At 43.8% G+C, this 25,066-nt stretch overlaps 2 protein-coding genes across 2 annotated transcripts in view; both read right to left on the bottom strand.

The window, feature by feature from the left end:
* Positions 1–8,934: 8,934 nt before the first annotated feature.
* The window catches only part of LOC134459668 (protocadherin-9), a 455,654-nt gene continuing 439,522 nt past the window's right edge, over positions 8,935–25,066 (bottom strand). Inside the window, exon 4 of the mRNA XM_063212049.1 lies at positions 8,935–9,638. Within this exon, the coding sequence (XP_063068119.1) occupies positions 9,268–9,638 (371 nt within the window). The 3' untranslated portion in view covers positions 8,935–9,267. The remainder of the gene's footprint in view (positions 9,639–25,066) is intronic.
* LOC134459669 (serine/arginine-rich splicing factor 9-like) lies at positions 23,410–24,162 on the bottom strand. The gene has a single exon (XM_063212050.1). It carries the CDS (start codon positions 24,160–24,162, stop codon positions 23,410–23,412), a length of 753 nt encoding a protein of 250 aa, XP_063068120.1.

Genomic DNA, 25,066 nt, shown 5'->3' with positions numbered 1-25,066 from the left:
TCCAGAATTCATGCTGCACATTCACAAATGTTACCTTTTTGATGAATATTTACCACCACCATTGAAGTATGAGGTGCCCCTTTGCAATATACCACATAACTAAAAGTTTAAAAATGCAATAATTCTAAAGTCATGCATACAGTATTTTTTCCTCAAACATGCAAATGAAATGCTTGGGTAAAGTATATGTGTGAGGTAAAATAATGTATTTACATTACAAATGTTTGACCTATTTCTGTTGTAGGCCTATTGTCTGTATGGGCACCTCATGCGTAAGTACTATTTAGGCCTACAGTAAGTACTGTTATGAGTTTTTGAGAAACACAGCCCAGATGTTGAGTAGACAAGGCAGATGCTGAAATATGTGGGAAAAGGAGTGCAGATTGTGTCGGGTTCTCCAGTAGTGCCAAAATGTTGGAACCTTATGAAAAACACTAGTGGCTCAATCCAATAGCTAGATTTGTGTTTAGTCGCTTTCTCCACTGTCCCTTTATCTTTCTATCTCTGTATCTCTCACCCTCAAAACCATACATCAGACAGAAATATACTGTCTGGATGAAGGGAACACGAGGGTGAACAGGAGCTATGATTTTTTTTTTTTTTAATGATTTTTTTTCTATTGGCTCAGGTCTTGTGGACCCGAACACCTTCTATGTAGCAAAACACAAACTAGGGTTAATTGTATCCCCAGATTCCTTTCCCTTGCATCGATGGGGCCTGTGTGGAGAGGGTCTCTGATTTCCGCTTCCTGGGCGTGCATCTGAGGGACGACCTTACTTGGAACACCAACACCACTGCCACCATCAAGAAGACACAACAGAGACTGTACTTCCTTAGGGTCTTACGGGCTAACCATCTACCCCAAAGTCTACTGGTGGCCTTCTACCGGAGCTCCATAGAGAGCATTCTAACATACTGTTTATGTGTGTGGTATTCCAGCAGCACAGCAGCGGACAGAAGAGCTCTTCAGAGAGTGGTCAGCACAGCTCAGAAGATCACCAGCTGTCCCCTGCCCTCTTTGGAGGAGTGGTTCTCCTGTCGCCGTCTAAAGAAAGCCAAGCAAATCATCAGAGACCCCTACCATACTGGACATAAACTGTTTGAGCTGCTGCCATCAGGCAGGCGTTACAGGGCTCTGGGTACAAAAACAAACAGGCTAAAAGACAGTTTTTATCCAAAAGCAATCTACACACTTAATTTTGCACAGCTGACTTTTTAAAATCTGAATTATTTTTATACAGTATATATATAGGTTTCTTTCTTGATTTTTAAGCACCGTGAGCATCTGCACTTTACCTATTTCGTTGTACCTGTACAATGACAATGAAGTTTCATTCATTCATTCATTCATTCATTCATTCATTCATTCATTCATTCATTCATTCATTCATTCATTGATGTTGATTTTCATATAAGGCTATACCATTTACCATTTTTTACTGCACAGAGTTAAGGAATACATAACACAAGTGACAGCAGGAATGCCTTTAGTTTGCAAGCAACTTCACTTTATTTATTCTGAGAACTCTTGGTTTACCATGTGTAATAGGATATTTCAGTGGTTCCCAGCATTCAACAAAGTCACAAAAATAGCAGTAGTACTGCAAGCAGTAGTAGAGGAGAAAGCAGAATCGCTGTCCTCATAGGACCTGTTTACTTAGAACTAGAGTCCACAGACTAGCCTGATAAGACCCCTCTCCGCTCTCTCTCTTCTCCTTTCTCCACCCTGCTTTCCTCTCCTCTATAGGATTACCACGACTGGGGCCTTTAAGGAGGTGTAGCAAAGGCTAGGAGATGGACAGCGCAGGTCCTGGGACAACACAAAGGGACCTTGGCAGGTGGCAGATACGCTTGGATAATCTGTCACCATGCTTAATCCCTGACCATCTATCCTCCATCCTCTATCCTCTATCCATCCCTCCATCCCTCCATCCCATCCCCATCCCCAAGGGCCGGTTCTGGTCAATTTGCTGCCCCAGGCGAGCACCACCTTTCCTTTCTGTGCATTAAGAAATTGCCATATGTAAACATAGCATTGTATGTCTGATCGAACATAGCTGACCTAGTACATACATATACTGTATACTGGGTGCCCAAGAATAGTCATTGTCACGGGCGCCCACAAGACATTTGGTGCCCTTGGCGGACCCCCTTGTCTGCCTATGCCTAGTGCCACCCCTGTCCATACCCGTGCAACCAGGGAAGCGAGTGTATGGATCTCTCATGTTTAGAGGAGTCCTGCATTATAATGCCTCAGTAGTACAAGGCAGGATCGTGATTTATTTGGTATCTGATCAACTTAATAGGTGTTGCTTGTGTGCCTGTATTTCTTTATGATCTCATGTTTTCCATATTATGACTTATTTGCCCTTGTGTGTCATGCAGTAGCAGAGACTTTTTTTCTCCATTTCATGTGTATACCATGTGACTTCCTTGTGGCTCCGTATTACTAGTGTGAAGTGAAGTGAAAGCCCAACTGGGAATCTCCAACTCCCATTTTCATTGTGACACAGCACGCAAGTGAACACTGCACACTGCACACAATAAAGTTTATTGCATTTATGCCTCACCCGTGCAAGGGGGCAGTCCCCAATGTCACCCCTAGAGAGCAGTGTGGCAGGACGGTACCATGCTCTGGGTACCTCAGTCATGGAGGAGGATGGGGGAGAGCACTGGCTGATTACTCCCCCCACCAACCTGGTGGGTCGGGCGTCAAACCGGCAACTTCGGACTACAAGTCTGACACCTAAACCGCTTACCCATGACTGCCCTATAATACCGTATACTATTCCGTATACCATACAGTATACTAGTAGTGTCATGCACACGCTAAAAGTATCTGAAAAGCATTACCTGTTTGATATCCAGCGTCACCCCAGTCCCCCTCACCCAATTCTCCCCCATCAGTCAGACCCCCAGAGAGTAAAGAGTGCCATGCTGATTGCATATTCCTAACACAATTAGTGTCGTCATTTGCTCTGTCTGATTCACTGCCTTTGACTTTCACTGGTAGCGAGCAATTATCTCTCCGAACGCTTTTTTGTTTCATTTACTTCTCTTTTTTTTTCTTTTTTTTCTTTTTAGGTCCATGATCCCCCAATTAAATCCACACTGGTGGAATGGAGGGTGAGTGTGCAAAGATGTATGTGGTCAGGGCCGCTGACAGCTTCTATGGAAGGGCCCCCTAGCCAAAAAAAGACAATGTAATGGGGATCCAATTCTGGGCCCCCTGTCTCTCTGGGCCTGGAACAACATGCCGGTTTGTCCCCCCATATTGGCGGGCCTGTATGTGGTGGTGCCTACTGAAAATTCAAAGCTTTGCATTGTGGAGGGCAAAGAGAGCAAAGGATAAAGAAAAGAGGTAACACTTTATAACACCATCTGCTTATAAAGCTTTAATCACACTTAGTAACTATTGAACAAATGATGAACAAAACATTAACAAATGTTTGTAATTGTTTGAAAAAAGAATAGAAAAGGACAGAAAAGAAAAAAGGAAAAAAGGAACGGGTCAGTGGAGAATGTGGAGGCAGTGGAGGCAATGGAGAAGTCTCCTGGCACCAAATTAAAGAACCCTCCTGCCCTAAATGTTCCCTTGAAGAGACACGAGAATCAATGAAATGTCGAGAGGGAAAATGAATATAGAGGATAGCAAAAAAAAAAAGAAAAATGTAACAGACTTCACGGTGCCTCTAGTCATAAAAATGATGGGCAACTGTAAAAAATATAAAAATAATAAAAGACCAATAAGATACAAGAGATTCTTCAGGTCAATCTTTAACAGCAGACAACGTTGAAGTCTCCTTGACTAATTTATATTTGAATATATTTTTAGCCACACTGGCCGCCAGAAATAATTTTTAATGCCCCTCATCAAAACATTAGTGTGTGTAAAAACATCCGTGGACCAAGCCAATTGATTTGGCCATTACTGGACTCTTTTGGCAGTACTTCGCACAGTCATGGGGCCCAGGGGCCTAGAGCTGGGGCGGTAGACTCTGGAAAACCTGGCGGAATTAAATTGCAATAAGGCTGCTGGACCTCATAAAAGGTATTGGTGATCATGGACAATGACAATACACACGCATGCACGAACGCACGCACGCACAGGCACGCACAGGCACGCATGCACACGCATGCACACAAACACACACACACACACACACACACACACACACACACACACACACACACACACACACACACACACACACACACACACACACACACACACACACACACACACACACACACACAGATGCACACATGCACACATACTGTATATGCAACACACACACATGCTTGCACGAACACACGCATTCACAGACACACAGACACAGACACAGACACACTCACACGCACACACACACACACACACACACACACACACACACACACACACACACACACACACACACACACACACACACACACACACACACACACACACACACACACACACACACACACACACACACACACACACACACACACACACACACACACACACACACACGCATCAATGGTTCACCATAAACAAGTGTTTCATTTCCGAAAATCTATTTATCCTCCAACTTTATGAATTTGAATTTGTTTTGAAAGAGCCTGCCTTAGCACAGACCATGTCATAACCATAAAAAAAGCTCTCAACTGGTAAAGCGACCAGACTTTGTCCACAGAAAATCATTGGAAGTGAAAAGAGTAGAAGAATTCCATGTGCTCCCGCCGCAGTCCCCAAGTTGCTGTCCATGGTGCTGAAGCCTTCAAGGAACTGAACTGAAGCTGGCTGGACACAAAAGCTCTTTCACATAAGCACGGAGCTCAGAATTTCACAAACATTTTAGCAATGATTTTCTAAATTTCTTGTGATTTTGTTTTACATTCATACCCCTTTGATATAATCATCTATTTGATATAATTTTGCTTATTTCAATCATGAAGAGAGAGAGAGAGAGAGAGAGAGAGAGAGAGAGAGAGAGAGAGAGAGAGAGAGAGAGAGAGAGAGAGAGAGACAGAGAGACAGAGAGAGAGAGAGAGAGAGAGAGAGAGAGAGAGACCCATACAGACCAAAAGATGTGGGGAGAAAGGACTATGCAAGCACGACAAAGGGAATAAAATACATTTTTGTGAAATTTGTACTTAAGCTGCAGAACTTGAGAGCGAATGAAACTTCATTTTCTGTCAGTAGGCTCCAAGGAGAGAGGCGCGCCTCAAAATAAATTCCCCAGCCACGTGAGTAGAAGGGAATGCGAATGGGAACTGATATTTCACTTGTTGTGGGGTGACTCTAATTTCCATCGCCTCACACTTCCAAGCCAATTAGCTTTGAAGCTTTTTCTGCCGCTATTCTTGCCCGAGTTGATAGCTAGTGTGGCGAATAAGACTCTGAGAACAGGGCCAATGGGAAGCTTTAGATATATACATATACACATCACGTGTGTGTGTGTGTGTGTGTGTGTGTGTGTGTGTGTGTGTGTGTGTGTGTGTGTGTGTGTGTGTGTGTGTGTGTGTGTGTGTGTGTGTGTGTGTGTGTGTGTGTGTGTGTGTGTGTGTGTGTGTGTGTGTGCGTGCGTGCGTGCGTGCGTTTGTGTTACCTACATGGCCGTGTAAAAGGGAAAGAGTGTGAGAGAGAGACAGAGAGAGAGCGAAAGAGAGTACTGGATTGTGTGTGTGTGTGTGTGTGTGTGTGTGTGTGTGTGTGTGTGTGTGTGTGTGTGTGTGTGTGTGTGTGTGTGTGTGTGTGTGTGTGTGTGGATTTGTGTGTATGGAGTAGCTGTTTAAGAAAGAAGAGAGGAGAGAGAGAAATAAAATTGAATGGAAAACAAATATAATTATTCTAAGCGTCTAGACTGTGTTGTGTTCCTGGTCTGTCCTCACTGAGCACTGGTGCCATGCTAATGAACCTCAGAGCCTTTTTTTTGCAGTGGTGGCGTGCCAAGACTGGGGCTGGGGCTGGGCATGGGGCTGGGGCTGGGGATGGGGATGGGTTTGTGCCTGGGGATGTGGATGGGGATGGGGATGGGGATGGGGATGGGGATGGGGATGGGGATGGGGATGGGGCGAGAGGGGTAGACTAAATACCAGGCTGCCCACAAAGCAGGTGCCACACCGCTCACACAAACACACCCGCCAAAAAATGGTCTAGAATCAGGCAGACATGGTGGTCAACCGGAGAGAGCAGGCGAGACTGAGAGAGAGAGAGAGAGAGAGAGAGAGAGAGAGAGAGAGAGAGAGAGAGAGAGAGAGAGAGAGAGAGAGAGAGAGAGGGACAGATAGAGACAGGCAAATAAATAGAGAGACAAGGAGAGGGTGGGAATGAGCTGGCTTTTGTATGGATCTAGGCTAGCCACAGTAATCCATCTACACCTTCCTACACCTTTAGAGCTGGCATGCATACATGTATATTTATAAATAAGTATTCATTCCATTAATGAAGGACTCAATGAGTAAAACCATAAATGACTGACCCAAGTGAACAAGATTCAAAACTAGGGTGCATTTCTCGAAACCATAGTTGGTAACTATGTTTGCCACTTTGTTGTTTGCAATGCAGGGCTGGTATGGACTTGATGGGCAGGGGCAGTGGGTTAGGGCATCCAGTGTTTCTGTACATCACATTTTATTTCTTGTTTGTTTTTGTTGTTTGTTTTTGTTGTTTCATGTTGTCCTCTTCTGTGTTGTGTGGTTCTGCAACCTCCCTGTCACCGAGACAAATTTCTTCTTGTTCGAGACTAACCTAACCTAACCTAAACCAATAAAGGGAAATGTGGAAATTGATTGTATCATTGCATTTCAAAAGAACACACAGACCAAGTATATAAATATTTAAAACATTTATTGCAATAGCTGGATACCTGTAGAGCAGTAACAAGGATTAACTGTTTAAATATCTATGATGTCAAACACCCTCACAACTGACAAACATACTGCAGTTAAGCAACTCACGTCATCCAACTTTAACATTTGTTTTTTTCTTTTTTGTTTTTTTTCTCGATCTCCTTATACTGTGACATAAAATGTGGAGGTGCTGTACAAAATGAAGTTTCTCCTCATGGAATAATTAAAACCTCTGGGAAAGAAATGGAAAAGGCATGAAAGTCAATATAAAAAAAAAATCAATGTAAAGCTTTTTTCTTTTTAAGCATGCTTCTTGTGTGTTTCAGTTGGCTGCCATGCCTTACGAAAGGGTTTCAGAAAGAAAATGAAACACAGAGAGAGAGTGCACGCAAGAGAGAGAGAGAGAGAGAGAGAGAGAGAGAGAGAGAGAGAGAGAGAGAGAGAGAGAGAGAGAGAGAGAGAGAGAGAGAGGGAGAGAGAGAGAGAAAAAAGAGACAGACAGAGACAAAGAGACAAAAAGAATGAAAAAAATGGTGGTAAACACACAACTCCAATTTGACCATTTTTTACTAAACCCCCCCACCCGCCCACAAATGCTCCACTCATGACACTCACATGCTTGCCTGACTCTGTGTGCGTTTGTGTGTGTGTGTGTGTGTGTGTGTGTGTGTGTGTGTGTGTGTGTGTGTGTGTGTGTGTGTGTGTGTGTGTGTGTGTGTGTGTGTGTGTGTGTGTGTGTGTGTGTGTGTGTGTGTGTGTGTGTGCACGTGCGTGCATGTGTGTGCTCGCGTGTGCATGCATGTGAATATGTGTCTGTGTGCCCTGCATGTATATGTGTGTAAATCCATGACCTGTGTCAGGGATTTCATGAGAATTCTTTTGTTATTTTTTAATCTTTTTTTTTTCTTCTTTTCTGAGTGTTGTTTCTGCCAAACATTCACTGCAATTGGCATTGAATTGCAATTGGAGACAAACAGAGAGGCTTGTCTGCTTGCCAGCATGGGGTTTTCTGATCAATGCAATGCTTGGATTATCATCATGAAGGCACAGTGCATGAGATCTTGTGTGTATACCAACTCCCCAAATCACATGGTGTGCTGGACAGACTGGGCATTTGTGATTAAAAATGCTAATTCTGAGGTTGCAAACGCTAATTTTTACTTCAATGACACATGATTGATTCAACCTTTACAATAGTATTTTTTTGAAATTAAATAAAATATTTAGCCATTTACAAATATATTGCTGTTGAACTGTTACATCATTTTTGCCTTTTTTTGTTGTTTTAGAGGAAAAGACATCACGCTTTTCACTTGTCATAAGTACAAATTGAGCTTACACATCAATAATACAAAATAGTTTGAAAAAATAAGTTTGCCAGGTTTTGCTGTAGTTGATGGTATATGCAGATTGAAACAGTTTTGTGCAATTTAATGATTCATAATCTGTGTTCTTCATTCACAAGACTTACTTTAGGTTTTTTTCTGTCATAACATAAAGGAAAAATGATTTGATCACGCAGTCTTTTCTGGCTTTTTGACACCACTTGTAAACTCAATGGACTTTAACCAAACAAAGGCAATCAAAACGATAAACAAAATGATAAATAACTGACAACAGTAATGGTCTATTCCATGTGAATATTACAAGTACATAAAACTGGTTAGTATCAAGTCCTATTTACAAACACACCAACAATGACAGACTAAACGAGTGTCCACTAACAAGTGTAATTAGTTACAATGTTCTCGTAATTGTAATTCCAATTTTCTTTGACAGTGTAGATTAATATAGTCCTCAAAACAGCTCAAGAACAACCACATCACAATATTTTGTATATATTGGTCAGCCATATATTTTTTAAACTGTTTAATATATGAGTATCCCATCTTCAGTTTGTTATGATGTTCACTGCAGTGCCTTCCCATCCTTGATGCCCATAATGAGGTACGCACAAGGTACCGATATACTTGTGAAGTTTTTCAATGTTTTGCAGCAACTCCCTTGAGTTTCATTGAGAGGCATTACTGAAACGCGAAGAGATACAAACCCAAGAAAGGGGGGAGGGGAAAAAAACAAAAAGATCAGAGGTGCCATCGAAGAAGTCGCATAGTATACTTTCCAGCGCAAGCACAATTTTTCTAACTTAGCGGTCTAAAATTCCACACACGGCGACTATCACAGAGCTGCTAGCGTCCACCTGAAGAAACAGTAGGAAAAAAAAAAACAAGAACCAACCAAGAGCCCAAAAAAACAAGAGAACGAGGGGAGAGAGTAGGGAGCAGGGAGTAATAAAAAATGACAAAGTACTCCCCAATGACTATGGGCAAGAAAAGAAAGCCAAACACACTATGGATCTACACGGGTGAGGCAGCTGGACAGATCTCCAGGAACCTTCCCCCCCACTCTCTCCCTGGGAGAGGTCCACCCTTATAGCTGCTGCTCCTTGGGGCTGTCGGTGCCACAGGACGGCTGATAGGTCTTCAGGCTGGCCAGTGGAATGTCAGCCATGTGGCCGCTGCCATTGAAGTGTCCCTCCGAGCTGCCAAACTGCTTGCGTTCGCTGCCGAACTGGTCCCGCCCACCCTCGTTTTTCCAGCTGCGCGTCAGGGTGTGGCCGTTGAGCAGCTTATCTTTGGACCAGTCCTTCTCGTGGCCGAAAGAGGAGACGGGTGACTTGGGGGACTGGAAGGAGCCCAAACTCGGTGGCATCCAGCAGTTGTCTGAGTGGCCGAGGACCAGACATTCCTGGGTGCACATCTCTGTGGCTTCCACCAGTCCGCGTGGTCCCAGGGGCCCGTCTGGGTGAGGGATACAAATAAAACAGACAAACAAACAAACAGAGAAATAGGAAGTTATTAGTGATGTGTCTCCTTTTGTAAACAAACTTCATCCTAAATCAACACCTCTTTCCAAAGCCACAGTGCAGTCATGAATATTGATGCGGCTGCCTTGTTCAGCTGGGCTGGGGCCATGTAAACAGAATTAAAGCTGTCCCCATGCCAAGGATTTAAGGTGTTCGGAGGCATAAATCTGGAACAAAAATACACCCGAATGTAGCAACATCTTATCGGTTCTAAACAGTTCTCTGAGTCAAAGGTATTTGGGCCCTGCATGATGATATTTTGAGGTTAAAGATGGAAGTGTATCTTATCACCAACAGAATGCAGTACAGAAAAAATACAAATCCCCCCCGCACACACGCACGCACAAGCACACACGCACGCACGCACGCACGCACGCACGCACGCACACACGCACGCACGCACGCACGCACGCACGCACGCACACACACACACTGCACTTTTGGGAGCAAGTATCTGTGCACAAGAACACTATCAGCCCATGCACAGTCCTTATTAAAGTAGGCAAAGCCCATTTACCCCATGGTGCTAATGAACAGGGCCAATCAACATGTTGACGCACAGAGAAGCCCCACAGGCATATGGGGCATAATTTCATCAGCTGTTGATCTCAAACAGGGCCACTGGCAGCTTTGGCTGGGCCCTGGACAAGAACATCTGAAAGGGTCCCCTGCCAATATCTACAATGTAATGGAGTCCAAATTTTGGGCGCCCCTACTCTCTGTGCCCGGGACAACCAAACCATTTGTTTCCTGCTGGCGTCGTACCTGATCTCAAGTATACACATAGCATTTAGCCGGATTCCTAGACCACATCAGCACCATATCCTGCTGCTAAGCATGCCACTGGTGGTGAGAATTTGCAGACACTTTTATGATAAAACAACAGACTTCCTGCAAAATAGGTGCGGAAAAGGTGGAGGTGAGGGTGGCGGCGGCTCTGGCTCCTGTGTTGAATTATCTGTGAGCTGCCTGCTAGTCTGTGCTTGACGGGGGCTCAATTGGCCTGCTCAACTTTCAGCAGGGTAGAGATCTTTACGGCACGGGGGAAAAAAAAAAACTTCCGCTCGAGCAGAAAACTAATTACCTGGAACTCCGCACGACTCCATTAAAAAGCCCGGGCCATGTTTAATTCATGTCAAGCACCGGCAAGCAGGTGCTAATTTATGTCCCGAGAAAACAATGGAAAAACTGCCGGCTTGTTTGTTTTTTGTACTCTCGTTATAGGAAAAAAAGAGGGGGAAATATATTAAAAATTATATAAATCTTCTCTCCCTTCGTCTGTTGACAGCCTGTTTCTTGCTGCTACTACTGGGGTTCTGTATGAGGGCCAAAGAGCATTTAACTCCACTGGGTCTTATCTTCCAAAGACGTCATAGCAACTCTAGGTTCATCTCTTGAGACATTGAGCTGAGCTGCACATATGTTTTTTTTTATTAAAATAGCCAGCTCTGTAGCAGTGGAGATGTAACACATTGCACACATTCTTTTTCTATTTCTCTATGGGTTCTACCTTTATATTGCCCATATAGGTGCTGTATTCTGAACTTGCAAGTCAAAATATGCTCTCCTTGTTAAAAAAAATAACTGAACCAGTCTTCTTGACTGGCAAGAGTGCAATAGAAAAGGTTTGCAAGCCATGCCAGTCACAAATAACAACAAACTCAACAATAAGACAAAGAGATGGACACACACAAAAAATGGCACATGCATGGCACATAGCCTATATATTCTGAGAGAGATAAAGAAATAGAAGATCAGGGAAGACATTTTCTTCCCACTTTCTTCCAAGAAAGCAAGTGGATTGAATTTACAATTTAAATATGGTTTGGGATTCTATGTGTCTCCCATTACATCATATGCACTCTATCTCTGAAGTTGAAAAGGCCCAGCACTTGTTTATTCATTTACCCGTTTCCCAACAATAAGGATAACTGACTGAGTTTTCTATTTGAAGCTTGAAGACACTGGAGAGAGAGAGAGAGAGAGAGAGAGAGAGAGAGAGAGAGAGAGAGAGAGAGAGAGAGAGAGAGAGAGAGAGAGAGAGAGAGAGAGAGAGAGAGAGAGAGATGGAAGCAGAAGCTAAGAGAGAGAGAAAGAGGGAGACAGTTAGAAGCATTAATCTTCCCAAAGTGCCATCAGCAAAACTGAGGTATACCACAGAATGGTTCAGACAAAAATCCCCACAGATGTGGATATCACTAAAATGCCATTTTATAACTGTCTCTCTAAACTCCTCCATTTAAAGGATTTTTTTTACTCTCATGAACCAAAGTATTCCTCCAACAGTACACTCGGGATTCATAAGCAGAGGATCACACTCATAAGGACACCATCTGTTTGTTGAACAGACCTTGCTTCTGTCTGTCTGTCTGTCTGTCTGTCTGTCTGTCTGTCTGTCTGTCTGTCTGTCTGTCTGTCTGTCTGTCTGTCTGTCTGTCTGTATGTTTGTCTGTCGTCTGTCGGTGTATCTGCCTGCCTGCCTGCCTGCCTGCCTGTCTGTCTGTCTGTCTGTCTGCACACTGAAATAAAGTACAGTTAATAAAACACTTAAAGAGTACTCTGAGACCAAAATCTCAGCTCTGCAGCTTTTTTTCACTGTGTGTGTGTGCGTGCGTGCGTGCGTGCGTGCGTGCGTGCGTGCGCGTGTGTGTGTGCGTGTGTGTGTGTGTGGAGGAGGAGGAGGATGAGTAGGAGGGGGAGAAGGAGAAGATAGAAGAGTAAGTCAGATAGTAGTCCATGTATTATGCATGTGCCACAGGTAATGCAATATTTTTGGGGGGAGGCTCACAGTTATTGGCTGATCCCTGGTTTGACCTTCGTGTATTAATGCACAGGCCTACCAGGCCCAGGCACAAGGGCCCACGAAGCAGGGGGACCCTGTGGCTCAAGCCTCTCACATGGTGATAAATATTGCACTTTGAACCAGTGTATTTTGACATTTTCTCATTGGGACAAACTCCCAAACGCCCTACAGCATCTATGGCAGGCGGCCTAAAACTCTGAATCTGTGGAGAGGGCCCTTTCTTGCTGCTTGGGCCAGGGGCCCATAGAGTCGTAATCTGTCCCTCCTGGTTCGACCTTCACAGACACTCCCAAAGTGTTTAAAAATGCATCAGGTTGTGGTTTGCCAGGGCCTGTAGTTAGCATCAGTCCAAGTAAACGAGCCCTGGTACCCGCATTTAGGTCCACATTTAGGACCAGATATATAAAGTATTCAAGAAGATGGTTATCTGAAAGGTGAAAGGGCATCTTATCTTTGAAATTCAGACTCTCAAATGTCTATTCTGAGCTCAGGACAAGGAGGGGAGAAATCATGGCAAATGAGTTCATGAATAGAAAACAAAAATTCTACAAGAAACTCAACCTTTTTCCTCTTTAAATAAATAAAAATAGCAAACAAATAAGAAAATGCAAGGACAACAGCTAGCAGAGAGTGTATGTATAGAAGTGGTGAAATGCGTATAGTGAAATGCTTTGTTTATTTCCAATTAAGTGCTAAGTGCCTTTTTCCTCCATTAAACCAGTGTGTCCTGTCCTTTATCCAATTGAATTGAGTTAATCACATGTTATATTTATTACACAAGGCACTGTTTAAATACAATCAAAAGTATCTCCAGAGCTATAGCAAGTTATTACAGTTTGCTGGTTCATTTGCTTTTCATACAACCCTCTGCACCATTGACCAGTTTAATAACATGGCTCATTGCATCCTCCAATATCCCACAAGTCACTGTTCTGTAGGATCTCCACTCTTATCAATACTGAAGTCAGTGTTAGGTGCTGTAGCTTATTGACTCATCCCTCTATATCCAGAGGACGTTGGCTCCCCATCAGTGAGTGGATGTGAGAGTACTTTGTGTTTGCGTGTGCAAATTCACGGCTGGGATCTATGTCCTAAAACTCTATGTGGACTGCCTGTACACTTAAAAGAGTGGAGTGAGCAAAATCATTTCATAGTGTCAATACCAGCTACGCATAATGTTTTCTTTCTTTTTTATATCCTTGACACCATGTGGCAGCAAAGCCAGATGTGGCCGTACCGGAGAGAGTAGAGAGAGGTTCCATTGGCCCATTGTTTCCGGGTTCTATTATTGGGGGGGAAATCCCCCTTTAGGCAGACCTAGGCAGACCTGAGGACTGTTCTATTCAATGCTAGGAGCATTATGACACGCCCCTTTAGGCAGACCGGAACCTGGTCATGTTAGGTGCCCATAGCAACCTATTATGTTGGCATATCTCTATACTTAAAGAATCTCTTGGCCGTACTGTATGCAGCAGTGTATCATCCTCAGCTTTTTCCTCCCTCCAGTGACTTGTGCTTTTTATAACCACCCAAGTTAGTGTGCTTACGATCATGTCATTTTTGTTGCATGAACATGCCCTCTGTGTGTGTGTGTGTGTGTGTGTGTGTGTGTGTGTGTGTGTGTGTGTGTGTGTGTGTGTGTGTGTGTGTGTGTGTGTGTGTGTGTGTGTGTGTGTGTGTGTGTGTGTGTGTGTGTGTGTGTGTTTGTGTTTGTGTGTGTGTGTGTGTGTGTGTGTGTGTGTGTTTGTGTTTGTGTGTGTGTGTTTGTGTGTGTGTGTTTGTTTCCTTATCAACATCCCAGCGCAAACGTCCCCCCGCCCCCCTTCTCTCATCATCCCTGTGCTCTGACAAGCTCTTGCACGCCCTTGGCCTTATTAGAGCAACTGAATGGTGCCAATGGATGCCGCTTATGCTCCATCTTTTCTTGGTTGCGTTAATAAGCGCATGCATCCTCCTTGGCCGCCCAGCTCCCCCCGTTGGGTCGGGGCCTCGGTATCGTGCGGAGGGGCAACCGAAAGCCATCAGGGATGATTTTCATGCCTGGTTGTGATGGGACCCATAGCATGGCTTGATTAATATGCCAGCACAATCACCCCCCACTGACGCTGCTGCCTGCAACCCCGACTCCCTCTCTCTCACAAATGCACACGCACAAACACACACACACGCACACGCACACACAACACACGCACACGCACACACACACACAAAGTGAGAGAGAAAGGAAAAGATTGAGAGAGAGAGAGAGAGAGAGAGAGAGAGAGAGAGAGAGAGAGAGAGAGAGAGAGAGAGGTTGGAAGAAGGTTGGAGAAAAAGAGAGAGAGAGGGGGGGGGGCAGCCCAGGCCAAGCAGTGAGCGTCAGCTCTGTCGCTATCAGTCCAGATAATGGGCCTGTGCGATGTGAGATGCGGCACAGAGCATTATGGCCCTGACATGAAGAATCATCGGGGATGAATTAGAGACTGAGGCACGTTGACAGGAAAATGAATTTCACAAATGAGATGGCGCACAAGGGGAGGGGGGATCGAGGGATAAAGGAAGATAGAGAGAGAGAGAGAGAGAGAGAGAGAGAGAGAGAGAGAGAGAGAGAGACAGAGAGAGAAAGAGAGAGAAAAGTATGTGTGTGTGAGAGATAGATAGAGAGATATTATGTATGAGTGTGAGTGTGTGTGTGTGAGAGAGAGAGAGAGAGAGAGAGAGAGAGAGAGAGAGAGAGACAGGAGAGAGAGAGAGAGAGAGAGAAAGAAAAAAAGAAAGAGAGAGAGAGAGAGAGCAAGAGAGAGAAAGAGAGTGAGAAAGAGCGAGAGAGAGAAAGAGAGAAAGAGAGAAAGAGCGAGATAGAGAGAGAGAGAGAGAGAGAGAGAGAGAGAGAGAGAGAGAGAGAGGAGAGAGAGAGAGAGAGAGAGAGAGAGAGAGAGAGAGAGAGAGAGAGAGAGAGAGAGAGAGAAATAGTGTATGTGTGCATGTGTGTGGGTGTGGGTAGTGAGAGTGAGGTGGTCGGGTGTGGGGTGTTTAGGAAACAGGCAGAAAAAGGATTTGAGGTGATGAAGCAATGAAAGACCATATAAGATCAAGAAAGAAAGAATGAAAGAAAGAATGAAAGAAAATGGAAGAAAGAATGGTACAGTGAGAGAGTGCAAATGTTGTAAAAGAAAATGACTGACAGCACTTGGTTTTACAGGTAATCAGACACAAGCCATTGGAAACAGTCTGTACCCACACCGTAAGACTACTACTCCCCATTGTTTCAGCAAGTCAAGGCAGAGAAACACAAAAACAAACCAAATAGTAATGAACATTACACAGAGAAAGGTGATCTAAAATGCCAAGGTAAACACACAACGGAGAGTCATTTTGACAACATAATTCTTTCACATCCAGAGAGTGATGCAGGGAGGCTATTTGGGTATGGATCTTTCTTTTTGTCCTCGAATGCAATTTTCCAATGTGCCCAAACCCTCATTTGGATAATGACCAAATTGCCATGATTTGTTGACCAACAGACACAGAACAGAAATCACACCTCTTGGAGCCATGTTTCGATGGTGGTGATGAATAATGTGATGGAAGTAAACCTAACAAAGATCTCTGGGGTGCATTTCTGGAAACCATAGTTGCTAACTTCATTAGCTACTTTGTTGTTTGCAATGCAATTTCCCATTGGCAACTACCCAAGTTGCTGACTAGCTAACAACTTCGTTTTCGAGAAACACACCTCTGTTTGGTGGTGGTGGTGGGGGGGGGGGGTATATTACAGAGATTCAAAAGCAAGAGATGATGCACTGAGTCTGCTATCTGAAATAAACAAAGATAATGAATGTGCGGCAGCGGTAATAAGGCTGTTATAATAGGATAGTAACTGCCTGACATTTCTTATCTTCAATGAAAGTCTAAAGTTAATGTCATCGTGTGCTTCCTAATAACCATCTATTTGATTTTTTTCCCTCCTTTTTTTTCAAACACTGCATGCAAAGTCGCCTGTGCGGTTGCAGCCTCGTCTCCACATATATTATTCAAACCAAAATTGACGGTTCCAGAGGAGGAAGGCTGGAGCCAAGTGGAAATTAGGGTGCAGATAAAATTAAAAGCAGGGGGTGCTGACGCTAAATCCGATTCTAATTTTGATCAATACGTTCCTCACCTCCTCTCTCTTTCTCTCTATCTCTCTCTCTCTCTCTCTCTCTCTCTCTCCTTTTCTTCCTTCTCTTCTCCTCGCCTCTCTCCTCGTCCATTTTCCCTCTAATGATATCATTTCAGACTCTCCATGTGATTGATTGCGCTAGATGACCCCCCAGTCATCCCATCCTAACCAAATTAGCTCCGTTCAGCCCAGCACCCCCCACACCCCCATCCGGCCTGGGTATTAGGGTTAATTTGAGAATTTCTATTCCTTTGACGCAGATAGCGGCTCCATTAGTATGTAGAGTGGCATGCTGTGATGTGCACCCCGACAAACAGCCACAATGCTTGGAGCTGAGCATAGCAGAGCAGAGCAAGGCGATCCATCAACCCTTCCCAAAAGTGGCAGTGCCGCTGTTCATACCATGCCATGCCATGCCCGAATGAAAGTTTTCTGGGTTTCTGTAACCCTTAGCCTATTGTGTTCACCTTTTTTAAAAGTCAAGTTGACGTTGCATGTGAAATGTTGAAACATGAGATTGGGGAAAAGGAAACGCTATTCAGAGTGACACTTCTACTGTACATCATTTCATCTGAACTATAGTAATGGCATCACAGGAAAAAATACAATACGTAATCTATGAGCATCACTGGTGAATGATTACTGTCAATTTCATGCAAACATGATGCAAAATATCAATTACTATGCATTTTATGAGCAACAGGATAAGGTCAGGACATAATCAACCTTGACATTTTATCCCATGACCTTGATTCTTAATCATGTGTCCAGACTCTGATTAACCCGTTTGAAATGACTGGCAGAGGTGTAGCATGTCCTGTCCAGGACAAGCAGTACAGTGTATATTTGTTAAAGTTTGGAATTCATTTATCCACATGTGTAATCTATTGTGCACACTTAAAGCCTCAACTATTGTTTCACTGAGTTTGCAGAAGTTCTTCACACGTGTAACCTATTGTTCCCAGTAGGCCCATCTTGATTCACAAAATATATTTTACTAATTGAAATAGTTGCATGCCAAAGGGGGTTGCGGATATGTTTAACCGATTTAATATCAGAAGTAAAATAAATGTGTGTTGCAATTAGTTGCAGTGAGGATTAAGGATTCTGAAGTGCAGTCAAAAAAAGTGAAGAAGCAAATCTTCAACAACAGACCTAATTGCTGTTGAATTTATAAAAATCTGCCCACAGTAGGCAGGGGGCACAACAATAATAAAAACATAGAGTGGAAATAATAGAAACCACAGGGTGCAATCTGTCAGGAATCAATAGCAAACTGGAAAGAACTTAACTCAAAAGATTGATTTCTAAAAACCCTCTCCACACTATGTTAGCTCACAGTTTGAGTTTGTGAATAACCTCAGACCTCACAGTTCTGCTGAGACTTCAACTCTTTTTCAGTGCCAAATGCACAAAAGGGGTAAACATTACGTAAACGATCTCCTCACTCTACTCACAATCAGAACGACCAAGTGCATATCCGTGTGTTTGTCATAATAGTTGGCTGCACTTGGATTCCTTGGGTGTTACTGTAATTTTCCAGGAGGTTCTGAAAATCCGCATTCCCACAACCCCACTTAGTGTGTGCTTGTTGTGTTGTCTCTTCATGTTAGTGTCATGGCGGCCGAGGAAAAACTGAAACGTTTGCACTCATTTGTGGAAAACCGCTTGACAGGCCAGTGACTCGATCGTTGGGATTAGTTAGCTCACCACTGGATTCAACGGCTTGAGTCAAAAGTGCCTTGTCAAATAAAACCTATAATTCTAATTTAGAAGGACTCGGACCAAATCGTTATTTATCCAGCTTGCCGGAAGAAAATAACAAGTCCACAAACTTGACTACAGAGGGGATAAGTACCACTTTAACAAATCCTTCCCCTTCAGAAGATGGAGGAGAAAAAAAAAACATCAGAGATTTTTTTTTCATAACTCAGGGGTAATTTCTGCTAAAATCCTCCCAGTACTGTTCATAGAAAATCAAATATCACAAGGCACTGTTATGGAATGTGTTTGTCTACCATGCTAGACCAATGCAATGTTTCTATCTGTTGTTGTTGGAAAGTTTGACCTATTGTGATCACCCCAATTTGAGGATTTCATACTCTAATCATATATTTTTGACGCATCAAAACAGTTGAAACCACTCAGTTGAGCTATTTAGTCCAGGAGTGCTAGTGATGTTGCATGTGTAAAATACTAAAGTGCAACCAAAGCCCCAACTTTCTGAAATAAAATGGAACTGGCACTTCTCATTTCTGTACACACTGTCTGTCTTGCATGTGTGGATGACAAAATAGACCATTGCACTAAAGGAAAGTCAATTCCAATGTCACCTGATATTAAAGCTGAGATTAAAACACTAATAATATGGCACAGATGTGCAGCTTTGTCAGACTGACTCTGTTCGTGGGAATTAAATTAATGTCACCATGTCCTGACATTCTGCTTGACACTCAAAATGTCTCCGCCAAAGAAAAATGAGCTTCATCTATGGCTGAAAATAAGAGGGGATCCTGATGTTAGCTACTAAGATAGCAATGTAAAGAGATGTATTGTTATTACCGAATTCAAAAGTTGAGTTCACTTGGGGTAAACCAAGGGCTGTGGCAGAAGTAATACACCACTGCCAAAATCCACAGCAATTTGTAACAAGTCAGGCTTTTTTCCGACATAAACCCACTAAATGTTAATGTCCAATCAATGAGGCATAAAAAACAATGATCATAATTGTAATTATTTCTACTTATCCATTATTATTTTTTTACCAACTGATTTCTGAAAATGCTTCTCTGATTAAAATTGCTTATGGCATTAACTAAAATTGCACTGTTGTTGAGTGAATTTTTTGTTCCTTCTTGTAGCATGGCTGCTGGTTGACTCATTCTGGCCACCATAGCACCTTGTCGTTATGGCTAGTTGTCACGGTGATGTCCTGTCCTAGTTTCTGCACATTTCCCGTGTTAGGCAGTGGTGAACCATGACACGCAACGCCATTCCACCCCACTCAACCTCATGACTTCAACGTGCACACACACACACACACACACACACACACACACACACACACACACACACACACACACACACACACACACACACACACACACACACACACACACACACACACACACACACACACACACACACACAAAGTGAGAGAGCGAGAGAGAGAGAGAGAGAGACAGACAGAGAGACATGCATCCCTTGCCACATGCATGCTCTGAGCTGTCAACATGCCATCACCACACTGCTCATCCACAGTCTGTGTCACCTTGTGAGACCAAAATGTGTGTGTGTGTGTGTGTGTGTGTGTGTGTGTGTGTGTGTGTGTGTGTGTGTGTGTGTGTGTGTGTGTGTGTGTGTGTGTGTGTGTGTGTGTGTGTGTGTGTGTGTGTGTGTGTGTGTGTGTGTGTGTGTGTGTGTGTGTGTGTGTTGTGCGTGTGTGTGTGCATGTTAAGGGCTGCCTGTCACAAGGGGGTCAGAGAGTGTGGAAGTGAGACTATTTGTCAAGGTGCCGTATATGTCAGTGTGTCCGTGTGTGCATGTGTGCGTGTGTGTGTCCGTGTGTGTGTGTCTCAGTAGAAAAAGTAATGGCTCTAAACATGAACCAGGGATACAAGCCGGAATCACAAAAGAGTTGATTCTCTAATCAAGTCAGTTCATGAATATTTTTCAACATTCTGGCTCACTGTCATTATTTTGAGATTCAGTTGAATCTAATTCCAAAGAAAAACACTCTTATTAGGGCTTCATTCTGTGGAGAAAAGAAAGAGTGATTGTCATGTAGAGGAGAAAGACTATAGAGTCATGCAAAGAAGGATCTTATTGTAGTGCGGAGGACAATAGAGAAAAGCACAGTACATAGAAATGGAGAGAGAGAGGGAGAGAGAGAGAGAGAGAGAGAGAGAGAGAGAGAGAGAGAGAGAGAGAGAGAGAGAGAGAGAGAGAGAGTACTGTTGGGGGAACATTTGTTGTATAAATGTTCAGAAGGTTCAGTGTCTGTGCTACTGTTACACAATGAAGTAAAACAGAAACACACACACACACACACACACACACACACACACACACACACACACACACACACACACACACACACACACACACACACACACACACACACACACACACACACACACACACACACACACACACACACACACACACACACACACACACACACCCTAATTTTCGCAGACAGACACACAGGTTGCATTGTCTCGAAGGTGAGTCGTTGCTTGTTGCTCTTGGTTACTGCACACTAGAGGGCAAGCTTCCACCGAGTCAGCGCACTCAAGCACAAAGGCATTGACACAGACATACACACTCACACGGACAGAGATGCGCACAAACACACACGTGCGCGCGCGCACACACACACACACACACAAGAATGCACACACTCATGCGCATTCATACACACACACACACACACACACACGCGCGCGCAAACGCACATGCAAACACACACACACACACACACACACACTCACACACACACACACACACACACACACACACACACACACACACACACACACACACACACACACACACACACACACACACACACACACACACACAGGTACACATTACTGTAGCACTTATAGAGCTATTATATACAGTATGTTTTTAAAGAGCACTGTGTTGCATATGAATCGTTTTAGATAGATACAGTGTACAGCTTCTGTATCCACATTCAGACTAAATTCTTTTTTTTAAATTTAATTCAATCTTTCTAATTGAACAACAAACAACATAGAACATTCATTGCATACAGGCACCAAAGGGTACACAAATGAATAAACAAGTTAAAACGATTATCCTTTTAATTTAAAACAAAACAAAATGAAACCAAAAACCAAACCAAAAAAAGATGTGTATGACCGAGAATAGTGATGTACCAGAAAACCATCCAAGGACACTGTTGTCCTATCATTATTTAAGCAGACAAATAGGTAGGGAGAAGCATTCAAAAATTGATATGGCCGACTTCAGATGATAGCTATTATAGATGGGATAGTTCACACGTTGTGCGCCCAATACACACAAAAAAACCCACTACATCCACCACACCCAGGCATGTTCAGGCTTCCAGTGGTATGCTATATTGGCAAAAAGCTCCCATGGTTTACAAAATGGAGGTCATACATACATACATACATACATACATACATACATACATACATACATACATACATACATACATACATACATACATACATACATACATAGCCTATAGGCTTGGGCGATGTCCCCCTAATTGACAGCTGACGATGTTTACAGTGAGACGATGCGATGGACGATGACATCGTGTTGGTGGGGGGGGGGGGGGGGGGGGGGGGGGCGGGTGTAATAATAAAAAAATATTATGATATATTTTGTATTTATTTGTATTATTCATCTTCAGCTAAGTTATTATTTAATTTAAGAGTAAGTGAAATATGTTAATATTATTATTACATTCTGGGGGATTTTTTTAAAAACCTCCTCAGCGTTCTTGCTCAGCTGCTTTGTGAGATGGTCGCTGAGATGCAGAGATCCCCCGCTGACCCCTCCCCCTCGCCCTTCTCGTCTCTCCTCCCGTGTCACCTGCAAGCCCAGTGCTTGCTACTTTACCAGAAGTTCATTGCGTGGCGTTTTTGGGAGACTTGTCAATAAATTTGTTACATCTGTGAGTTATTTATCTGTGTAACTATTTTAAGACGACGTATGCGCTGCGTTTTTGCACAGGCTAGTAGGCTATAACTTTAGCCCCTCTCGCTCACCAGAAATGGGAAAGAGATGAGAACCCATGCGTGATTGCGTGCCCTCTCGAGAGGCTTTGCAATGGATTTTAGCCCCGACTTTGTCAATTCCTAGCACTAGAATACGGAATGTTTTGTTTTAGGTCATATCGAGACTTTTTCCCCCTCATCAATGGAGTTGAGCAATGGATAGTTCTACAATTCCTAATTGACAGTGGGCTTATCAGAAGTGTACACTCTTGAGTGGCTGCTTCACAAGACATCTCCACCGCGAATAGCGATTAAACATTTTGAGGTGAACCGTTAAACATGAAATGTTAAACTGTCGCAATTGCCGAACGTGTTGCTTATCGTCATGTTACACCGGAGGACCCAGCTAATGCGTAAAGAGTCCCCTTTGTAGTCGACAACTTAGGTCACAGAAATAAATGAACGATATCACTTAGGCCTACTTACATACATCTGCAGCAAACAATAGTTGGGCTTAGTTCACAAGTTTTTTTTTTAATTCCATTGTGGTTTTTTTCGTAGTTATATAATTCACTGGGGCTTGTGTTCACAACTTGTCTTGAAAACCGCTGCTACTACTACGGATTTTACGGTAATGTGATGTCAAGTACCGTAATGATTACTATAGCAGCGGCTTAAAAAATACACAAGTACAAGATTCCTTGGCATCACGATGTTTGCCGTCCATCGTGATGCCAGCTGTCCATCGCCGATGGACGATGATATCGTCTATCGGCACAACCCTAATAGCATACATACATATATACATACATACATACATACATACATACATACATACATACATACATACATACATACATACATACATTTGAAAGAAAAATGAATTTCGTACATTTACGGCCTTGATTTGAAAGGTTTTTGTCTAAAAACAAAAAAGAAAGAAAAATTAAACCAACAAAAATCAAACGTGGGTCAGGGCTGGTCCGCATCTTTACCTCACCAGAAGAGGAGAAGGTGGGGAGGAGAGAAGAGGGGGATGGCTGGTTTACCGGTAGTGGCGCGGCGGGGGGCTCTGGTGCTGTGAGTAGAGCCGGCGGCTGGGGGGGCAATGGCGGGACATGCGGCGTGGGGGCGAGTTGTAGCGTGGAGGGGGGGACGGGCGACTGCTGCTTTGGTAAGGGGGAGAGTAGCACCCGCTGGATCTGGAGCGGGTGCGGCACCGGCACCGGCCCCAGCTGGACCCCCTTTCCTCCATCACGCGGATATAGGCAGTCTCACCCTGGTGAGAGCGGAACTCTGTCCCGTCGAGGAGCCTCAGGGCGTAGTCCATGTCTTCCCTTCGCAGAAACTCCACCACGCCCTCTCCCTCCCCCTCGCCGTCACGCTGCACATCTGCGAAGCACACGTCTCCGGCCTCACGCATGTGGTCTTTCAGGTCCTGCCAGCTGCCTGTAGGAGGAAGACCAGTCACTATCACCCGGAACTTGGACCTCCGAGATGGGGGTCCGAACCGTCCTCTTGGTTCCCCTCCCATCATGGGTCCACTAAACTTGGATCCGGACGAGCAGGGGTATTCCACACGCAGCTTACGGTCTCCAAATCCATATCCATTCATTCCATAGACGGCGTCCTCCACATCCCGTGGGTCCTCAAAGTGCACAAAGGCAAAGGGGATGGTGCCTCTGATGTTCTTCAACTCGATATCTCGGATTTTTCCATAGTTGTAGAAGAGGTCCTCAATGTCCCTCTCCTGCACGTCCATGGGTAGGTTCCCCACGTAAATCCTCCCGTCCATCATGATGGCTTGCTTTTTGGGGCCAGACCCTGCTAGCGTGAAAGAGATGGCGTTTTCCGAGCACACAAGAGGCGAAGAAAATCCCAATCCGTTCTTTTTACAATCCCCTTATCACAAATATAACGCGGTTGTTCAATCAGAAGGTGATCAGAATACTCGAGGAGAGAGGTTCTATGGTTGTAATGTAAACCGGCTGTGACTCGAGTCCGAGACGAGGCTATTCGAAGCTACTGTGTGCAATCCCGTTCGTCCACTCAATATCAACTATGGCAGCTATGTTAGAAATCATGCTAGACTGGTCTGGTCTGACAAATACCAAAGTAGGTTATTCGAATAACTCGACAAACCTGTCCTTACCACATGCTGTACATACCACATGGAGCAGTACTGTATCTCATTAAAACCACACTGTGTTCTCTACTTAACCGGTTTACCACACCCAGACTAAAATCAGAAGGCGATCAGAAGACTCGAGGAGAGAGGTTCTATGGTTATAATGTAAACCGGCTGTGACTCGAGTCCGAAACGAGGCTAGTCGAAGCTATGTCAGCAAAGTCAGCAATGTCAGCTATGGCTGTTAGAAATCATGCTAGACTGGTCTGGCCTGACTAATACCAAAGTAGGTTATTTGAATAACTTGCAAACCTGTCGTTACCACATACTGTAAATAATTTATAAAGGTTGGAGCAGGCTTCACCCAACAAGTTCTGACCAAAATATTGTAAAACTGAAAAATGAGAAAAAGTCGCACCATGCATAGGTTTCTTTATTATTACACGTAATAATATTTTTCATTTTTCACATGCTGTAAGTACCACATGGAGCAGTACTGTATCTCATTAATACCACACTGTGTTCTCTACTTAACCGGTTTACCACACCCAGACTAAAATCTTTGTACACAGGA

Source organism: Engraulis encrasicolus, chromosome 12 (genome assembly GCF_034702125.1).
Source record: "Engraulis encrasicolus isolate BLACKSEA-1 chromosome 12, IST_EnEncr_1.0, whole genome shotgun sequence".
Lineage (NCBI taxonomy): Eukaryota > Metazoa > Chordata > Actinopteri > Clupeiformes > Engraulidae > Engraulis > Engraulis encrasicolus.
Note: the sequence above shows the minus strand (reverse complement) of the source record. Positions and strands in the feature narration are given on the sequence as shown.